The 17,302-nt window shown below is 38.1% G+C and overlaps 1 protein-coding gene across 6 annotated transcripts in view; it reads left to right on the plus strand.

Moving 5' to 3' along the window:
- Rps6ka3 (ribosomal protein S6 kinase A3) overlaps window positions 1-17,302 on the plus strand; it is a 125,363-nt gene that overhangs the window by 46,777 nt on the left and 61,284 nt on the right. For all 6 annotated transcript variants that reach the window (XM_045140078.1, XM_004670650.2, XM_045140076.1 and 3 more), the window contains one exon: window positions 14,814-14,930. In XM_045140078.1, coding sequence (XP_044996013.1) covers window positions 14,814-14,930 — 117 coding nt within the window. The remainder of the gene's footprint in view (window positions 1-14,813; window positions 14,931-17,302) is intronic.

Below are 17,302 nucleotides of genomic sequence, written 5' to 3' on the forward strand. Positions count from 1 at the left end.
ACACACAGAGAGAGAGAGAGAGAGAGAGAGAGAGAGAGAGAGAGAGAGAGAAAGACAAAGTAACTAGAATAATAGGCATTCAGCAACATACATTGTCAACAGTAGTTGTAAAGATTAAATCAATACTTAAACAAAATTGGAGTTATGAGTGCAAAAGTCGTCCAATGATAGAAATATATAAAAATAATGTCTTAAGTTGATATTTTTAAATTGCTATTTAATAATCAGCAAAGCCAAGCATAGTAGCTTATGCCTGTAATTGCAGCACTCAGGAAGCTGAGACAGAAAGATTATCATGAGCTCCAGGCCACCCTGGGCTATAGAGTAAGTCCCTCTCTCAATATATCAGAAGAGGGCTGCAGAAATAGCTCAGTTAGTAAAGTGCTTCCCTGACAAGTGTGAGGACCTGAGTTCCATCCCCAGTACACACACACAAGACCTGGCACAGCAATGCACGTAGGTAATCCCAGTGGTGAGGAGAAAGAAACAGAATTCTTGGGACTCGCTGGCCATCTAGTTAACATTAATTGGTGAACTTCGGGCCAGTAAGAGACACTGTTTCAAAGGAGTTGGGCTTCATTTCTAAGGTTAACAACCAAGGTGTCCTATAGCCCCCACATGCATGCTCAGGCACACGCACACGTGTACATTATACACACGTGCATAAAAGAAAGTCAGAGGGAATAATGAGAAGAGCTGAAAGGGTACCCAAAGTGCAGGGTACTGCTGTCTTTTTGCTATTAGCCTGGCTAAAACTTTGGATACGTTAACCTTTAATAAAAAAAGTGAAAAATTTAGAAGTAGCTGGACCTGATACGATCAGGTAAAAAAAATTGTAAAGGACAATAAACTTGAGTTTCAAAGACTAGGTACAAGATTTTGAAAAGTACATATTGTCACAGGGAAAACTTTCCCTTGGGAAGGCAAGGACACATGACTTCTCCCAACAGAATACAGATGACAGACCAAAGGATGATTACACCAAAACCAGGTTTGATAAATCAATGAATTTATTGGGGTTACGTACAAAGCAGGGTGAAGGATTACTTACAGGAGCATGGATGACTCAAGGGCAGCTGCATCATGGATTCCTACTTCTTATTAACCTTCAGGCTCCTATATAATATTACTAGCTTTTCCCAAGATCACTTGCAGCTGTGGGGCAGGAGATAGGCAAGCAAGAACTATTGCTGTTACTTTAGGTAAGGATCTTGTGACCCTCCTTCCATCCACTGGGGAGTTATCAGTAGCTCTATTACCATTATTATAGACCTTGTACACTGCCTTGTTCTCTTTTATAGTTGCCATAGCTACCTGGCCAAAGCATTTACACCAAGATTGGCTTCATGTTATGCCCAGAGGAAAAGTGCCGCACAGCACTTGTCAATATTGGAGTAAAAACTATTTTCATGTGAAATGATGTAAACAGTGATGATACTTGGGAGGCAGAGGTAGGAGGATCGCCATGATTTCAAGGCTACCCTCAGACTAGTGAATTCCAGGTCAGCCTGGGCTAGAGTGAGACCCTACCTCAAAAAACAAAAACAAAAAATTTTAAATGAGGGAGTGAAATGTTTTAGAGATAACTGACTTAATAGGATAGTCATAAAGAGCCTAACTTCTCCTAAATATAAACCTTCATTCAATCTTTCTTGATAGATAGAATTAATCCTGGTATGTCTCTTAAACACATTCCCAGGATTTTTACCTGTGTTAGAGCCATTTCATTTCTGGCTGGATTTTTCATTTCTTCATTCCTCATGTCTTCCTCTATTCCCTTTGATTGTTGCCCTGCAGTCTGCCTCTCTTCCATCTATGTCTTAGGTCCTCTTCTCTTCTGTCTTCCGGTATTTTAATGCTGTTATATTATCTTCTGGCTTCCTAAAAGTTCGTCTCTTTCCTGTCATTACTCACCTAAAGATTTTGGTTTCTCCTATGTGTCTCACAAAATACCAGAATTTTTTTTCTAAATCGATCCACACCAGAAAATCACTCATAGCCTTCTTTAATTTTTCCTCAGAAATGTTTTCTTATTAATCAAAATTTATGAATAATTGGTCTACTTTCTCACATAATTTTCTTCAGCCTATATCTTTTATTCTGTTTGCTCCGCTGGAGAGACTTACATTATTTTTATCCCTGATTCCTGTGGAACTTAAAGGGGAAACTGCCTTCATAGTAGCATAAGGTAAAATGTTCTATGTACTACTTCAAGAATGCTTCCTAGACTCCAGAATTTTCTGGCATTTCTCAGTTAGTCATGATCCATACTGAAGAAATAGTAAGTCGTGACTATTGAGGTATCCTTAGTCATCAAAGAATAATTAAAGCTGTTTCCTGTTTGGTGGGGAAATAATTCTTTTTAGCAGTTCTTGCAGTATCATGCAAAGTTCCTTCTGAAGATTAACAATCAAATGAGACAAATAAGTACCTAGCACAAAGAGCCTAATAAGTGTTCGTTTTCCTGTCCTCTTTCTTCCAGAGGCTTGTAATGTTTTCCCAGACTATTTGTCAAAAGTATGCTAGCGTGGTAGTCAGAAAAATTTTGGCTGACAGTAGACCTGGCCTCAGGCAAAATTGTGAAATGAGTTGACTTTCCCTTAATTTGATCCTTTGACTCTTCCGTTCCTATATCATTTCCTTACTCATTTATAAATAAGAGGCAAGGTTTTACTCTCTTCCCAAGCTGGCCTTGAACTCCTAGGCTCAAGTGATTCTCCTACTCAGCCTTCTGAATTGCTGTAATTATAGACATGTACTACATGATATATTCACTTATTTTCAATGATCATGCATACATGAACTGCTTATAACATTACTTTTGTAAATATCATTTCACTACAATCTAAACACTATCAATCTAATCATCATACATATATATCATAGATAGTTATGTGCATAGCTATTAAGAATGGGAGCCAGGCATGATGGTGTACACCTTTAATCCCAGCACTTAGAAGACAAAAGTAGGAGGAATGCTGTGAGTACAAGGCCAGCCTGGGACTACAGAGTGAGATCCAGGTCAGCCTGAGCTAGTTTGAGACCCTACCTCGAAAAAAATAATTTTAAATAATGGAGAAAGCTTACTAAAATATAGCTTGAGCATCCCTAATATGAAAATCTAAAGCTGTTTAAAACACATACATGATGCCACAAGTAAAGAATTAATTTCACACCTGACCTGATATTATAAATTATAAGCTCACCAAAGATATTGGGTAAAATTACCTTCAGGCCATGTATATGAGGTATATATAAAACATGTGAACATTGTGTTTAGACTTGGTTCCCATTTCCAAAATATCTGATTCATTAGGCATTTGAAAACAATCCAGAACATTTGTCTACAGTGCTTAGAAATAAACCCAGGACCTTGCACATGTTGGCATGCACTCTATCTGCTCTAGTCTGCTCAACATATTATAATAGTCACTCCTTTAGATTTAGTGGCAGCAACCATATTTGAAAGAAAGAGCAGCAATTTAATATTCAAGTATTAACGATTGTCTGAGTCAACCTGAAATAATGACATATGGAAAATTGTAACCTTTTTATGGAAAAGAATAGGTTTTTAATTTTTATTGGTTTATTCATTTATTTTCAAGGTAGACTCTCACGATAGCCCAGAATGACCTTGTCCTCATGGTGTCTCAGGCTGCCCTCAGATTCACCATGATCCTCCTACCTCAGCCTCCAAAGTGCTGTGATTAAAGGAATGCACCACCATGCCTGGCCTCTAAATGAATATTTTAATTTAATTTATGTTAAATAAATATGACTAAGTAAAAATAACTTAAGATTAAGTAGGAAAAATGTGAACAGAGAGGAGTGATAGATTCCTACCTGGGACAATCGTTCTGCTTCCCCTCACCCTCTCTTCTGGGACATGGCAAAGACTGAAAGTAAAACATAGTATACTTCATTTCAATCAAGGCAGGGCCTTAGAAGCAATCCTTCTTTGTGCTCCTGGAAGCCACTACCTTAGCTCTTTAGCACTTTATAGTATTAGTCATTGATAGATGTACACTAGAAAATAACTCACTTAGTTGGAAATCCTTAGCCATTAAACCCTTAAATGCCTGATGTATTTTGATGATCTATATAAAATCATTTAAAAAAAATCAGTTAGCATGGTGGCACATTCCTTTAACAGCACTTGGGAGGCAGAGGTAGAAGGATCATCATGAGTTCCAGGCCAGCTTAAGACTACATAGCTTGGGCTAGAGTGAGACTCCATCTCATAAAAACAAAACAAAACAATACAGAACATGATTTTAGGGGAAATCAAAATACATTACGTACATGTATTAAATTGTGAAAAATTTAAAAACTTACGTGTTCATGAACTTATAAAAAGCATATCTGGGGATAGAAAGATGGCTTGGCCTTTAAGATGTTAGCCTGCAAAAGCATATCTATACAACTTTCTACCTAATAATTAAAAAAAAATGAGCTGGATGTGGTGGTGTATGCCTTTAATCCCAGCACTTGGGAGGCAGAGGTGGGAATATCACTGTCAGTTCAAAGCTACCCTGAGACTACATAGTAAATTCCAGGTCAGCCTGGGCTAAAGTGAAATGTTAGGCAAGCACTCTATCAGAGATATATCTCCAGCCCCTAAGTAATGATTGTCCCCTTTTCATATCCCCCTCAGTTGTGATTGTCCCCCCTTTCATGTCCCCCTAAGTAATGATTGTTCCCCCCTTTCATATCTGTTACTTATTTTCTATAATAGACATGTATTTTATCTATTCAGGCAGTCGTTATTTGAGATCTTACTGTCTACCATTTGCCTAGGGGATACTAAGATAAGTATGAGGTCTGTTTTCAAGATATATGTAGTCTAGGCAATGGAATATGCTCAAACAGTAATAAATGTTGTAAGAGATGCATCAAAGGACTTATAAATGCCTATGCTAAATTTACTAAGCTTAGAAGGTAGCTATCATCTGAATAAACCTGAGTTACAATGTGATTATAGACAATTCAGTCATATGAGCTAGTCTTACATACTTTTAATGCCTTTTGGTATAAAGAAAAATTTAAATATATAATCAAATATGTATCACTATTTTCCTTTATGGCTTATGCATTTTCCAAAGAGATAATCATTTGTACAAATACCTCCCTGTGATTAAAAAAAAAAAAAAGGTTACATTTAATCAAGTATGGTGGCTTATGCCTTTAATCCTAGTTCTTGGGAGACTGAGGTAAGAAAATTACTGATACAGCCAGCCTGAGCTACAGAGTGAGTTCCAGGTCAGCTTGGGCTACAAGCTTCAAAAAAAGCCACATTTACTCTTTTCTATAATTCCTTTTGTCTTTTATATATAGTTTCATCACCAAAAATATGCCCACCTAGACCACAGTTTCATTAAAAAAGTGAGCTTAATTGTTTTTCCCCCTAATTCCTCCCACCTCCCTTCCACTTTCCTTGTTCTAGGGATTGAAGCTAGCACTTTACACATGGTAAGCATGCACTCTACCATTGAGCCACACCCTTAGCCTCATGTTCTAGATGTTTTCCAGAATCTATTCAGGGTTTAACATTTCAGTGATTTTATTAAATTCTTATAGACTATGTAGATTAACATAAGGTTTTTTTTGTTGGCTCTACACAGATTAAATCTGTATTAACTAGTGTTTCTACTCACAGCTGTTCAAGCTGCTGTTCCTTTGGTTGTTTTAAATGCCACTTAAGATGATAATGTCCTGAATATTGACATAATTTTGGAAGATATTTTTCAAAGCAAAAATACACTGGAGGGGCTGGAGAGATGGCTTTTCCTGCAAAACCTAAGGGCCCAGGTTCAATTCACCAGAAACCATATAAGAGATTCACAAGGAGGCACATGCGTCTGGAGTTCATTTGCAGTGGTTAGAGGCTGTGGTGTGCCCATTCTCCCTCTCTCTTTCTCTCAAGTAAACAAATATTTAAAAAAATATACTGGAAGAACTTCTGTAAGGTATTAGTAAATAAATTGAAGTAAGGATTTTATGGTAGCTTGATTCAATCTTCTTTTCAGTTTAGTTTCTTAAAAATTAATTTTTGCTTTTTAATTAACAAAGGGATTGGACTTTTTAAAATTTTGATTTTACCAACTGGGAATTCAATTTTAGCTATGACTCTGAAGTATTTAACTTGGTCAGTAATTGATGTTCATAACCAATGTAAGTTAAAGTACATAGTTTTTTCATTGTAAAGTAGGAAGTCTTTGTCCTTCAGTGACAATTAGAATGTTTTAGTATGTGGTCTTGTTTGCTGTCCATAGTTATGATACTCCTCCTTATTGACAGGGAACACCCATGTCTATATGTAAAGTTGTCATGTGGCCATGTCTTGAGTTAAAAACATTACAAAGGGTAAAATTCCATATTTGCACCAGCAATTTTTTTTGTTTGGTTTTTCGAGGTATGGTCTGATTCTAGCCCACGCTGACCTGGAATTCACTATGGAGTCTCAGGGTGGCCTTGAACTCACAGCCATCCTCCTACCTCTGCCTCCTGAGTGCTGGGATTAAAGGCGTGTGCCACCAAGCCTAGCAATTATTATTATTTTAATTGTGGTGACTGGTTTAACTTGCCTTAAAAGGGTCATATAGTTAAGAAATGCTGGCATTTTTCGGGATTCTAAAATAATGACATTCGTTTTACTGGTTGTAAAAATTGTTTGGACTGCTGGGAACCAGGAGGGAAAAAAAAACTCTTCAACAGGATTTGGTTATCAGCAAATCTGTTTCAGTTTCCTGTTCTGGCCTCCTACCTATCAGCTACATTAGTGCTTCTGTGGGCAGGTTCTCCTTTCTTTTACCACAGGAAAAGTGTCCAGCCTTTTTTTCTAGCATTTTCAGGACCCGCCTGACAGGAAATTTTCTAATAGGAGGAACACTGGTAGGATAAAATTTTGCAGGGTTTAGTCTTTCTTTTCTAACTTAAGTTTTATCCATCAGGATTTTTTTTTAATCATCAACCATGATTTCATAGCCATGTTTAAGTTTTTGTCATTTCGTGTTCGCTCTATACAGGTAAGCTTTATTAAACTTCTCTTTAAAAGTAAAATGTTTTAGTCTTAACTGCAATCATGCTAATTAGCTATCACATTTTAGAAGTTACTTTCAGGAGCTTTTGAGAACTCAAAACCAATTTTAATAGAACTTTTAAAGGAACATATTTTCTAAGAGATTGATTGGGTGTGTTACACATTTCAGCTCTATATTTTGGCAACTGATTTTTATATTGGCTTTGTGCTGATTTGTCCTACTAGTGTTTATAATTTTATGTAATAAAGCAAATGGCTTTGATTCTCATTATTAGAATAGAAATTAACAGAATTGAAAACAGTAATATTTAGGAGATTATTATGTAGGCAATATTTTGGCAGCTAGGATAGTGTTATTTTAAGTAATCAAGAACTTAAAAGTAGGGTTTTTGTTGACATTGGTTCCTATAAAAACTTTAGAGTTTTCAAGCAGTAATTTTAAGCAAGTAATGTAGCCCATTAAAGTAAGCACAATTTTCAGAGAATTTATTTGTCAGAGTAGGTTTAGTGAATTATAATTTGCATCATTTAATCTAAAATCTTGCCAAAATCAACTTGATGTATTTGCATGAGAACTGTGCTATCCTAAAAATAATCATATTTGCCTACTAGGATTTCTAGTTGGGAGAAAAATTGCTCTACATGGCAGTGTTTAAGAATGTTGGTCTGAACAGCCGGGCGTGGTGTGCGCCTTTAATCCCAGCACTTGGGAGGCAGAAGTAGGAGGATCATCGTGAGTTCAAGGCCACCCTAACACTACATAGTGAATTCCAGGTCAGCCTGGGCTACATTGAGACCCTACCTTGAAAAACAACAACAACAATAAAAAATGTTGGTCTGGAGAATGAGCAAAGCTGTTTCTTTTAAGCATGTAAGAAGTTGTCTTCTGACTCATTTTTGAAGAATGTGAACACCTTTATTATCTTATTAGCAAACTAGTAAATTGAATATAATGAAATTGTTATCTAGAATAACTTAAAATGTAGTTTCTTACTATAGCTTATAACCAGCCTAATTTTTATCACAACCAAAGAATTTTTATGGATCTTGATTGTGTGAAAAATAAAAGTTCATATATAGATTTTCCAATAAATTTATATAGCCATACAGATAGGTAGATAGGGGAAGTGATATTTATAGTCTGCAATTACCTTTAGGAGGTAAGCTATGCACTTTTAATTTGTAAGGTCTTTATGCTATGCCAAAAATGGCTGCCATATCCATGGTCAGAATCTACTTTTTTATTGACTTTTACCAAGGGGCATTTAAATATTTTACTTTAAGTTTAATGTTTTGAGTTTTAAGTTCAATGTTTTGGCATTCAAAACAAGTTTAGAAAATACAAATGCCCCAGAACACACTTCCTGATTAAAGGGAGGGGAGGAAAAAGGAAATTATGTATACAAGGTAAGGCATAATGCCAAACATTTAATCATTCTCTAAAATCAGCTAATACTACCCAGTTTACTTGCTTAGTGTTAGCATGTATAACATTAGCTTTTTTTAATAACTCCAGTAGACATTAATTTTAGTTTTTTCCTTTAATCTTTTTTTACATTTTAGTATCAAAGTTACATGTTTTCTTCATAACTTGAAAAGGAAAAATTAGATTAACATTTTCCCCACTTAGAGGGTGATATGATATAATGAATCTAAGGGCCTTTGGTACTATTACAAGATGTTCAGTACCCTTTATCTATAAATGACGAATGTCTGAAGGAGGTGGAAGTTTAGAAGATTGATGCAGGTTTGTGATACAGATTCACGGTCAGCCTTAAAGTTTTGCCTAGAAAAAAATGTTTGCTTTCAAAATAAACACAGACTTTGTAACAATAATGATATGGAATTTAAAACTGTTTTAGATGCACAAAAGTAAGACTTTTCTGATAGTAAGAATTTATCGCTTAAACTGCAACTGTACCAAATAATGTATAAATATGTGAGGTTCACAGAGCAATTTTAATGTATATGACCTATCAGTGTTTTACTTTATGGACAAAATTTATCTTCCATAAAATAATAGCTGCTATAGTGGCCAGAGTCCCTGGCAGGCCTATTCTCTCTTTCTCTCTAATATAAAAATAAAATATTTTTAAAAACATGTTTATTTAAGCTGGGCGTGATGGCACACACCTTTAATCCCAATACTTGGGAGGCAGAGGTAGGAGTATTACCAAGAGTTTGAGGATACCCTGAGACTACGTAGTGAATTCCAGGTCATCCTGGACTAGAGTGAAACCCTACCTCAAAAAAAAATGTTTGTTTATTTATTTGCAAGTAGAGAGAGGGAGTGAGAAAGAGAGAGAATGGGTGAGCCAGAGCCCCTAGCCACTGTAAACAAACTCCAGATGCATGTGCCACTTTGTGTATCAGGCTTTATGTGAGTACTGGGGAATTGAACCTAGCTCACTCAGGCCATTAGGCTTTGCAGGCAAACGCCTTTACTGCTAAGCCATCTCTCCAGCCCAGAAGTGAATTTGCATGTAATATTATTTTTTAAGCATGTGAATGATCTGTGTGGGGAAGTTTCAGGAGGTACTTGCTGAAACATGTAGAGGTACAGTGCCATATTGTGGTGGTTTGAATCGGATGTCCCCCATAAACTCCTGTGTTCTGAATGCTTGCCCCCAGTTGGTTGCAATTTGGGCAGTGGAACCTTTCTTGAAGGAGGTGTGTTTCTGGGGGAGGGCTGAGGCTTGTTGTAGCCAGCTCTTCCTTACCAAAGTTTACTTCACTCTCCTGATGCTGTTTTTTTTTTTAATTTTTATTTTTTTATTTGAGAGCGACAGACACAGAGAGAAAGACAGATAGAGGGAGAGAGAGAGAATGGGCACGCCAGGGCTTCCAGCCTCTGCAAACGAACTCCAGAAGCGTGCGCCCCTTTGTGCATCTGGCTAACGTGGGACCTGGGGAACCGAGCCTCGAACCGGGGTCCTTAGGCTTCACAGGCAAGCGCTTAACCGCTAAGCCATCTCTCCAGCCCCTGATGCTGTTTTTTACCTGCTGTTGGCAAGGAGGTAATGTTCAGCCTCGGCTCTACCATCTTTTCCCTGTCATCATGGAACTTCCCCTTGAGACTATAAGCCAAAATAAACATTTTCTCACAGCTAAAAATAATAATAATAATAATAATAATAATAATAATAGCTGCTATATCATGTGTTTGTATGTGACATGAAGGATTAAATTCCAAACAAAATATCCAACCAATAGGAGAATTGGCAAAAAAGAGAAGCTCTGAAGAAGGAGTGGAAGGAAAATGTCTAATGTTAGAATTCATCAAAGATATAACGAATTCATATCTTTCAATCATAAAAGTCCTTTAAGCGTCTGGTATTATAAAGGAAAACAAACTGATTTATTAGTTTGGTTTCAGAAAAACAAAGACTAAAAAAGAATCCTTTTTAAAAAATAAACCATGGCAGGGCAGTGAAGATGGTTCAGTTGGTGAACTGTTTGCTGTATAAGTATGAGGACCTGAGAGTTTGGATCCCAAACACCCACTAAAAGCAGTGTGTGGTAGTGCACACCTCTAATCCCAACACTGGGAAGGCAAGGACAGGGGATCCCTGGGGCTTGCTGCTCAGCCAGTCTAGCTGAAAAGGCAAGCTCCAGGTTCACTGAGAGACCCTATCCAAAAGAAAAGATGGAGAGCAATTAAGGAAGACACCTGATGACCTCAGCCCTCCATGTGCATGCACACATACAAAGAAAACCCCAAAAGATAGTCTGTCAAAAAGTGTGATCAAGGTAGTATATCGCCATATCACCAATCTCATGAGTACCACAAATGCTAGAAGGCAGTGGGCAAATGGCATAGATGTTCTGAGGCAAGACCATTTTCATTCTAAAATTTGATGCCAAACTTTGCAAAATAAAGATGTTCATGTATATGTGGGGGTTCAGATAAGATTGTGAATATTCAGAATGGTATGGCCATAGGCTTTATGAGGTTCAGAAAGTCTTCCGGACAGGCATGGTGATAAACACCTGTAATAAGAACACTCAAGGAGATTGAGGCAGGATTGTGAATTTGAGGCTGGTGTGATCTACATTCATAGCAATAACCTGTGGCAACAGAAATCTTTTGTAGGAAGTTATAAAAGGGGTTATTTGAAAAGACTGGGGAGGGGGATTGAGAGAGAGAGAGAGACTTCATCATAAGCTATTCTGCCATCATATGATTTGTTACCCATGTGCTTGTATTACTTTGTTTTAAGAACAAAAAAGAATTAAGTCCAGGCTGACAAAAGATTGTTAGAGGACAATACCAAAGAAGTAGGTTGAGACCATATTGTAGAGGGTTTCAAATCCCAGTATGAAGCAGAGCATTTGATTTTGGGAAACTTTGAGGAGTTTCTTAAGCAAGATGGTCATGATTGGAGAAGTTTACTTTCAGAAGATTAACTTGTCAAGAAAGTTGAGGTATCCAGGCATGGTGGCACACATATTTAATCCCAGCATTTGGGAGGCTGAGGTAGGAGGATCACTGTGAGTTTGAGGCCAGCCTGAGACTACATAGTGAGTTCCAGGCTAGCTTGGGCTAGAGAAAGACAAACAACAACAACAGAAAGTTAAACTAGAGTAGAAAGAAATATTAGGGTTTACCACACTGTTTTCCACATGAAAGTTTAAATAAATAAAATCTTATACCTGTGTGATACCATCAGAAATAAAGAGAGCTGGAGAGATGGCTTAGCGGTTAAGGCATTTGCCTGTGAAGCCAAAGGACCCAGGTTCGATTTCTCCAGGACCCATGTAAACTAGATGCACAAGGGCCACGTGTGTCTGCAGTTTGTTTGCAGTGGCTACAGGCCCTGGTGTGCCCTCTCATGCTCTGCTTGCAAATAAGTAAATAAAAATTTGAGAAAAAACAAGAAATAGATAAAGAATGAATGAAAGGTATCCCCAGTACCAAACTTGATACATAGTTTGTATTTCAGTATATGTTTATTGACTGAAGGGATCAAAGGAAGTCTGCATTTATAGTAACTTAATTGTTATGGAAAGAAAGGAAGGGTAGTCATCAGAGATGAGAATAGTAACTGTTGTTTCTTTTGAGATCCATGGCCTGATTGTAGCCCACACTGTATAAGAGTAAGGCTTGGTCCTATGCACTTGCCACAATATGCCAAATGTGTATAATTCAGTTGCTGTTCCTCCACTATGCAGCATCTTTCTGGAGGACAGTTATAGTAGGTACTTATTATAAAAGTAAAGTATAAAGCATTGCAATCTGATAAAAACCATGTCCCACTTACCCAAGAAAGAGAAATGGTAAAGTAAGTTTTTCATAGCTTTGTGATTTAAGAACATAAGCAGCTGGTTCCATAGACATTAACTAGAACATGATGGAATCCAACATGACAATAAGGTCAAGGCCAGCCTAGGCTATAGACCAATGCTCTATCTCAAAAAAAAAAAAAAAAAAAAAAAAAAGACCCATTGGTAGATCACAGATGAGCCTAAATAATGGTACCAAACTGCCTGTATTTACTGAAAAGAAAACTAATAAATTAAATAAAAATTAAAAAAAAAAGCCCAGGGCATGAATCTATAGGTTCCTCTCATTGTTCTTGAATGGGAAGTCACTAAGAGTATTTAACAGCCTTAGAGTAGTGTAAAGGCTTGGGCCTTGTTTTTGAAGTTAGTAAACAAATTAAGCCCCAAGTCTACAATATACTTAGAATTTTTAGCCCTCACCTTAAATTTCAGACTATAAAGTATGCAAACCATTTTGCCTTTTAAAAAGTCAGTTCAGCTGGGCGTGGTGGCGCACGCCTTTAATCCCAGTAGTCGGGAGGCAGAGGTAGGAGGATCACTGTGAGTTCAAGGCCACCCTGGGGCTCCATAGTGAATTTCAGGTCAGCCTGGGCTAGAGTGAAACCCCCCCCCAAAAAAAGTCAGTTCAATTTCTAATGGTAAGTGGAGAAAGTGCATGAGAATTCTGAAATGTGTTTGCTTGCTTTATTGTTTACTCCTTTGTGCTATCATCAGCCCCCAAAAGCAAGGACAAAGGTTTGTGCTAATGAATAAACAAGGCAAAATAAGCATCTAATACTGGTTTGATATGAGATAGGTTCTTAATAAGCATTTGCTGGAAAGAAGGGTATTCAAGGAGGCAGCATCAAGAATTAGCTATTGGGCTGGAGAGATGGCTTAGCGGTTAAGCGCTTGCCTGTGAAGCCTAAGGACCCCAGTTCGAGGCTCGGTCCCCCAGGTCCCACGTTAGCCAGATGCACAAGGGGGCGCACGCGTCTGGAGTTCGTTTGCAGAGGCTGGGAGCCCTGACACACCCATTCTCTCTCTCTCCCTCTATCTGTCTGTCTGTCTGTGTCTGTCGCTCTCAAAAAAAAAAAAAAAAAAAAAAGAATCAGCTATTACTTGAATCTGTTTTAATTCCTGCCATACAGGATTATTATGAGAATTAGAAGAGATAATATATGTGAAATTGCAAAATAAATGACCAACAAATTAGGAAATTGCTTCTTTGTTTTTCTCTTGGTTTTTCAAGGTAGGGTGTCACTCTAGCCCAGGCTGGCCTGGAATTCACTGTGTAGTCTCAGGCTGGCCTCAAACTCATAGTGATCCTCCTACCTCTGTCCTGAGCACTGGGATCAAAGACATGTGCCACCACGCCTGGCAGGAAATGGCTTTTTGTTGTTGTTGCAAAATTCCAAGAGAGTCCAAAATAAGAAAGCTGCCCTAAGTAGCAGGATGAACTACAAACTACAGCCTTTGCCTTAGAAAGTAAAATGGTGTATACCTTGGTATCCTTTATTAGTAGCTTCCTTTTCTTTTTACTACTCATTTTCAGAAGCTAATGCATTAGGGCATTCTGGTGTTGCACTCAGGTTTGCATTGCTGGCAGAAATCACCTGATCAAGAGCAGCTTGTTGGGAAAAAAGTTTTATTTTGGCTTACAAGCTCGAGGGGAAGCTCCATGATGGCATGATCAGAGGGTGGACATCACCCCCTGGCCAACATAAAATGGACAGTAGCAACAGGAGAATGTGCCAAACACTGGCAAGGGGAAATTGGCTATAACACCCATCAGCCCACCCCCCAACAGTACACTGCCTCCAAGAGGTGTTAATTCCCAAATCTCCATCAGCTGGGAACCTAGCATTCAGAATACCTAACTTTATGGGGGACACTTGAATCAAACCACCATACCTGGTGTCCCTTTTTAAAAAATATTTTTGAAAACAAATGCCATAGTATTTGTTCTACCTAGTACAATCACATGCCAGAACACAGTATAATATTTAATCTGTTGTTTTCAGACTTTTTTCTCACCTTCTATTACTTTAAAATATTTCAGTTATTTCCCATAGGAAGAATGAAGACTTGGAAACAATTATAGCTCATGTCATATGTAAGCTAACATGACTTAGTGAATGAATATAATTCTATCTCTAACATTTATCTTAAAAGTATATTTATCTGTCCAGGAATGATGGCGTACAACTTTAATCCTAGTACGGGGGGGGGGGGGGTGTCTGGGATAGGAGTATTGCTGGGAATTCAAGTCCACCCTGAGACTACATAGTGAATTCCATACAGGGCAGCCTGAGCTAGAGTGAGAACCTACCTCAAAAAGCAACAAAAAAGTATATTTATTTGGCATGTGTTTTGTATTAACTTCATGCATCTGTAAAGGGTTGTTTTGTATATTAGTTTGAAAGTTTATGCCATACCAAATTTTGATTCCTACTGAGAGAAAGTAGTTTTAACTATTTTCACTTTTCTCTATATATATTTACTTTAACAGGAAGAAGGCAGCATCAAAGAAATTGCAATCACACATCATGTAAAGGAAGGACATGAAAAGGCAGATCCTTCCCAGTTTGAACTGTTAAAAGTATTAGGGCAGGGATCATTTGGAAAGGTAAGTCATGACTGTGTACTTTTTTTGCATGTGTGTGTGCTTATGTGTGGTATAATGTGTGATATATGCAGGTGTGTATGTGTGTACAGATGGGTATGTCCCATTTATGTACTTGCAGAGGCCATAGGAGAACATCAGGTGTCTCTTATTGTTCATCTACATATTTTCTTGAGATAGGGTCTTCCTCAACCCAGAGCTGCTGTCTGTCAATAATAACACAGTATAATTATATAATTAATATAATTAGAGGCTCCAGTGAGTCTCTAATCTCTTTCTCCCCTCACTAGGGTTACTGGTGTGTGCATGGCTACACCCAACTTTTTACATGATTTCTGTGAAGTTGTACTAAGCAGTCTCTGCCCAGAGAAACCCTTTTTCTTAAGTGGCAAGCACTCTTAACCACTGATCTATCTTCCCAGCCAGAGTATGTGCTTTAAGAAAACTGTAGTAGTTTCATAAAATTAGAAAATAGAGGGCTTAGGAGATGGCTCCTGCTTGAGTTCAATTCCCTCATACCCATGTAAAGCTAGATGCACAAAGTGGCACATGTGTCTGGAGTTTGCAGTGGCAAGAGGCCCTGGCATGTCCATTGTTGCAGTCAGGTTCACATTGCTGGCAGAAACCAAGAGCAGCTGGTGGGGAAAAAAGTTTTATTTTGGCTTACAGACTCGAGGGGAAGTTCCATGAGTCAGGGAAAAGTGGTGGCATGAGCAGAGGGTGGACATTACCTTCTGGCCAACATCACGTAGACTAACAGGAACAGGAGAGTATGCCAAACACTGGCAAGGGGAAACTGGCTATAATGCCCATAAGCCCGCCCCCAACAATACACTGACCCCAATAGGTGTTAATTCCCAGATCTCCATCAACTGGGAACCTAGCATTCAGAACATATAACTTTATGGGGCACACCTGAATCAAACCACCACATCTATACTTTCTCTTTCACTCTCTCTCCCTCATTCCCTCCCTCCCTGGCCTCTCACTCAAATAAATAAATAAAAATATTTTCTTAGTTGCCAAGAAACTTTTTTCTTGGTTTTTTAAGGTATGGTCTTGCTCTTGCCCAGGCTGACCTGGAATTCACTATGTAGTCTCAGGGTGGCTTTGAACTCATAGCAATCCTCCTACCTCAGCCTCCTGAGTGCTAGGACTAAAGGCATGTGCCACCACACCCAATGCTAATAAACTTTTTTTTTAAAGTAGAATACTAGTCACTCAAGAAGGAAGGATAGTGGGAAATGGAAGTTGATAATAGGTACCAAAAATACAGTTACATAGTAGGAATAAGACGTAATGTTCTATAGTACAATAGCATGACTCTAGATTACAACAATGTATTCTATTTTTTATTAAGAACTAGGAGATCTGGCATGTGCGCGGGGGAGGGTGGTGCTTAAGGTAGGGTCTCATTCTAGCCTAGGCTGACCTAGAATTCACTTTATTTTGTTATTGCGGTGATGAGTTTTTGTTGTTGCTTTTTGGGTTTCAGTTTTTTAGGCTTTTTTTTTATATTTATTTGAGAGAGAGAAGAAAGGGGCAGGGAGGAAGAGAAAGGGGAAAGAGAGAGAAAATATGGGTGTGTTAGGACCTCCTGCTACTGCAAATGAACTCCAGACTCATGCTTTGCTTTGCAAGCTTCAAAAGAGTACTGGTTTAGCTCTTTTATGTATTTTAATGGAACTATTTAGAAACTTTGGCTCACATAGATAATTTATTATAGTTCTTACATCTTTCAAACATGGGGCTTACTTTTAATCCAAATGAAGAATAGATAATAGAGCATACTGTTTGCAAATTTAGGCTCTAGGGCAACCATACTGAATTCTTTTTTTTTTTTTTTCCTATGTACTCACTATAAGAACAATTTTTTGAGGTAGGGTCTTTTTAGCCCAGGCTGACCTGGAATTCACTGTGTAGTCTCAGACTGGCCTTGGAACTCATAGCCATTCTCCTATGTCTGCTGTCTGAGTGCTAGGATTAAGGGCATGAGTCGCCATGCTAGGCCAAGAACACATCTTGAAAAGCAAGTATGGTGGTGTACACACCTTTGATCCTAACACTGTGGAGGCAGAAGAAGGAGGTTCACTGTGAATTTGAGGCCAGCCTGGGATTACAGAGTGAGTTTCAGGTCAGCCTGAGCTAGAGTAAGACACTACCTTGAAAAAAACAAAATAACAAGTTGAGCCAGTTACTTAACTCCTTGGAGCCCCATTCCCACTTCTCGCCAGTCATTAAATATTGAAGTTACTTCAGGTTTGATTCATCTCCTTGTGCCCTTTACTAATTGGTTTTTGTCTGTACCACTATATTTAAAATATAACTAGATTTTATTTTTATTTACTTGACAGAGAATGGGCACACCAGGGCTG

Source organism: Jaculus jaculus, chromosome X, assembly GCF_020740685.1.
Source record: "Jaculus jaculus isolate mJacJac1 chromosome X, mJacJac1.mat.Y.cur, whole genome shotgun sequence".
Lineage (NCBI taxonomy): Eukaryota > Metazoa > Chordata > Mammalia > Rodentia > Dipodidae > Jaculus > Jaculus jaculus.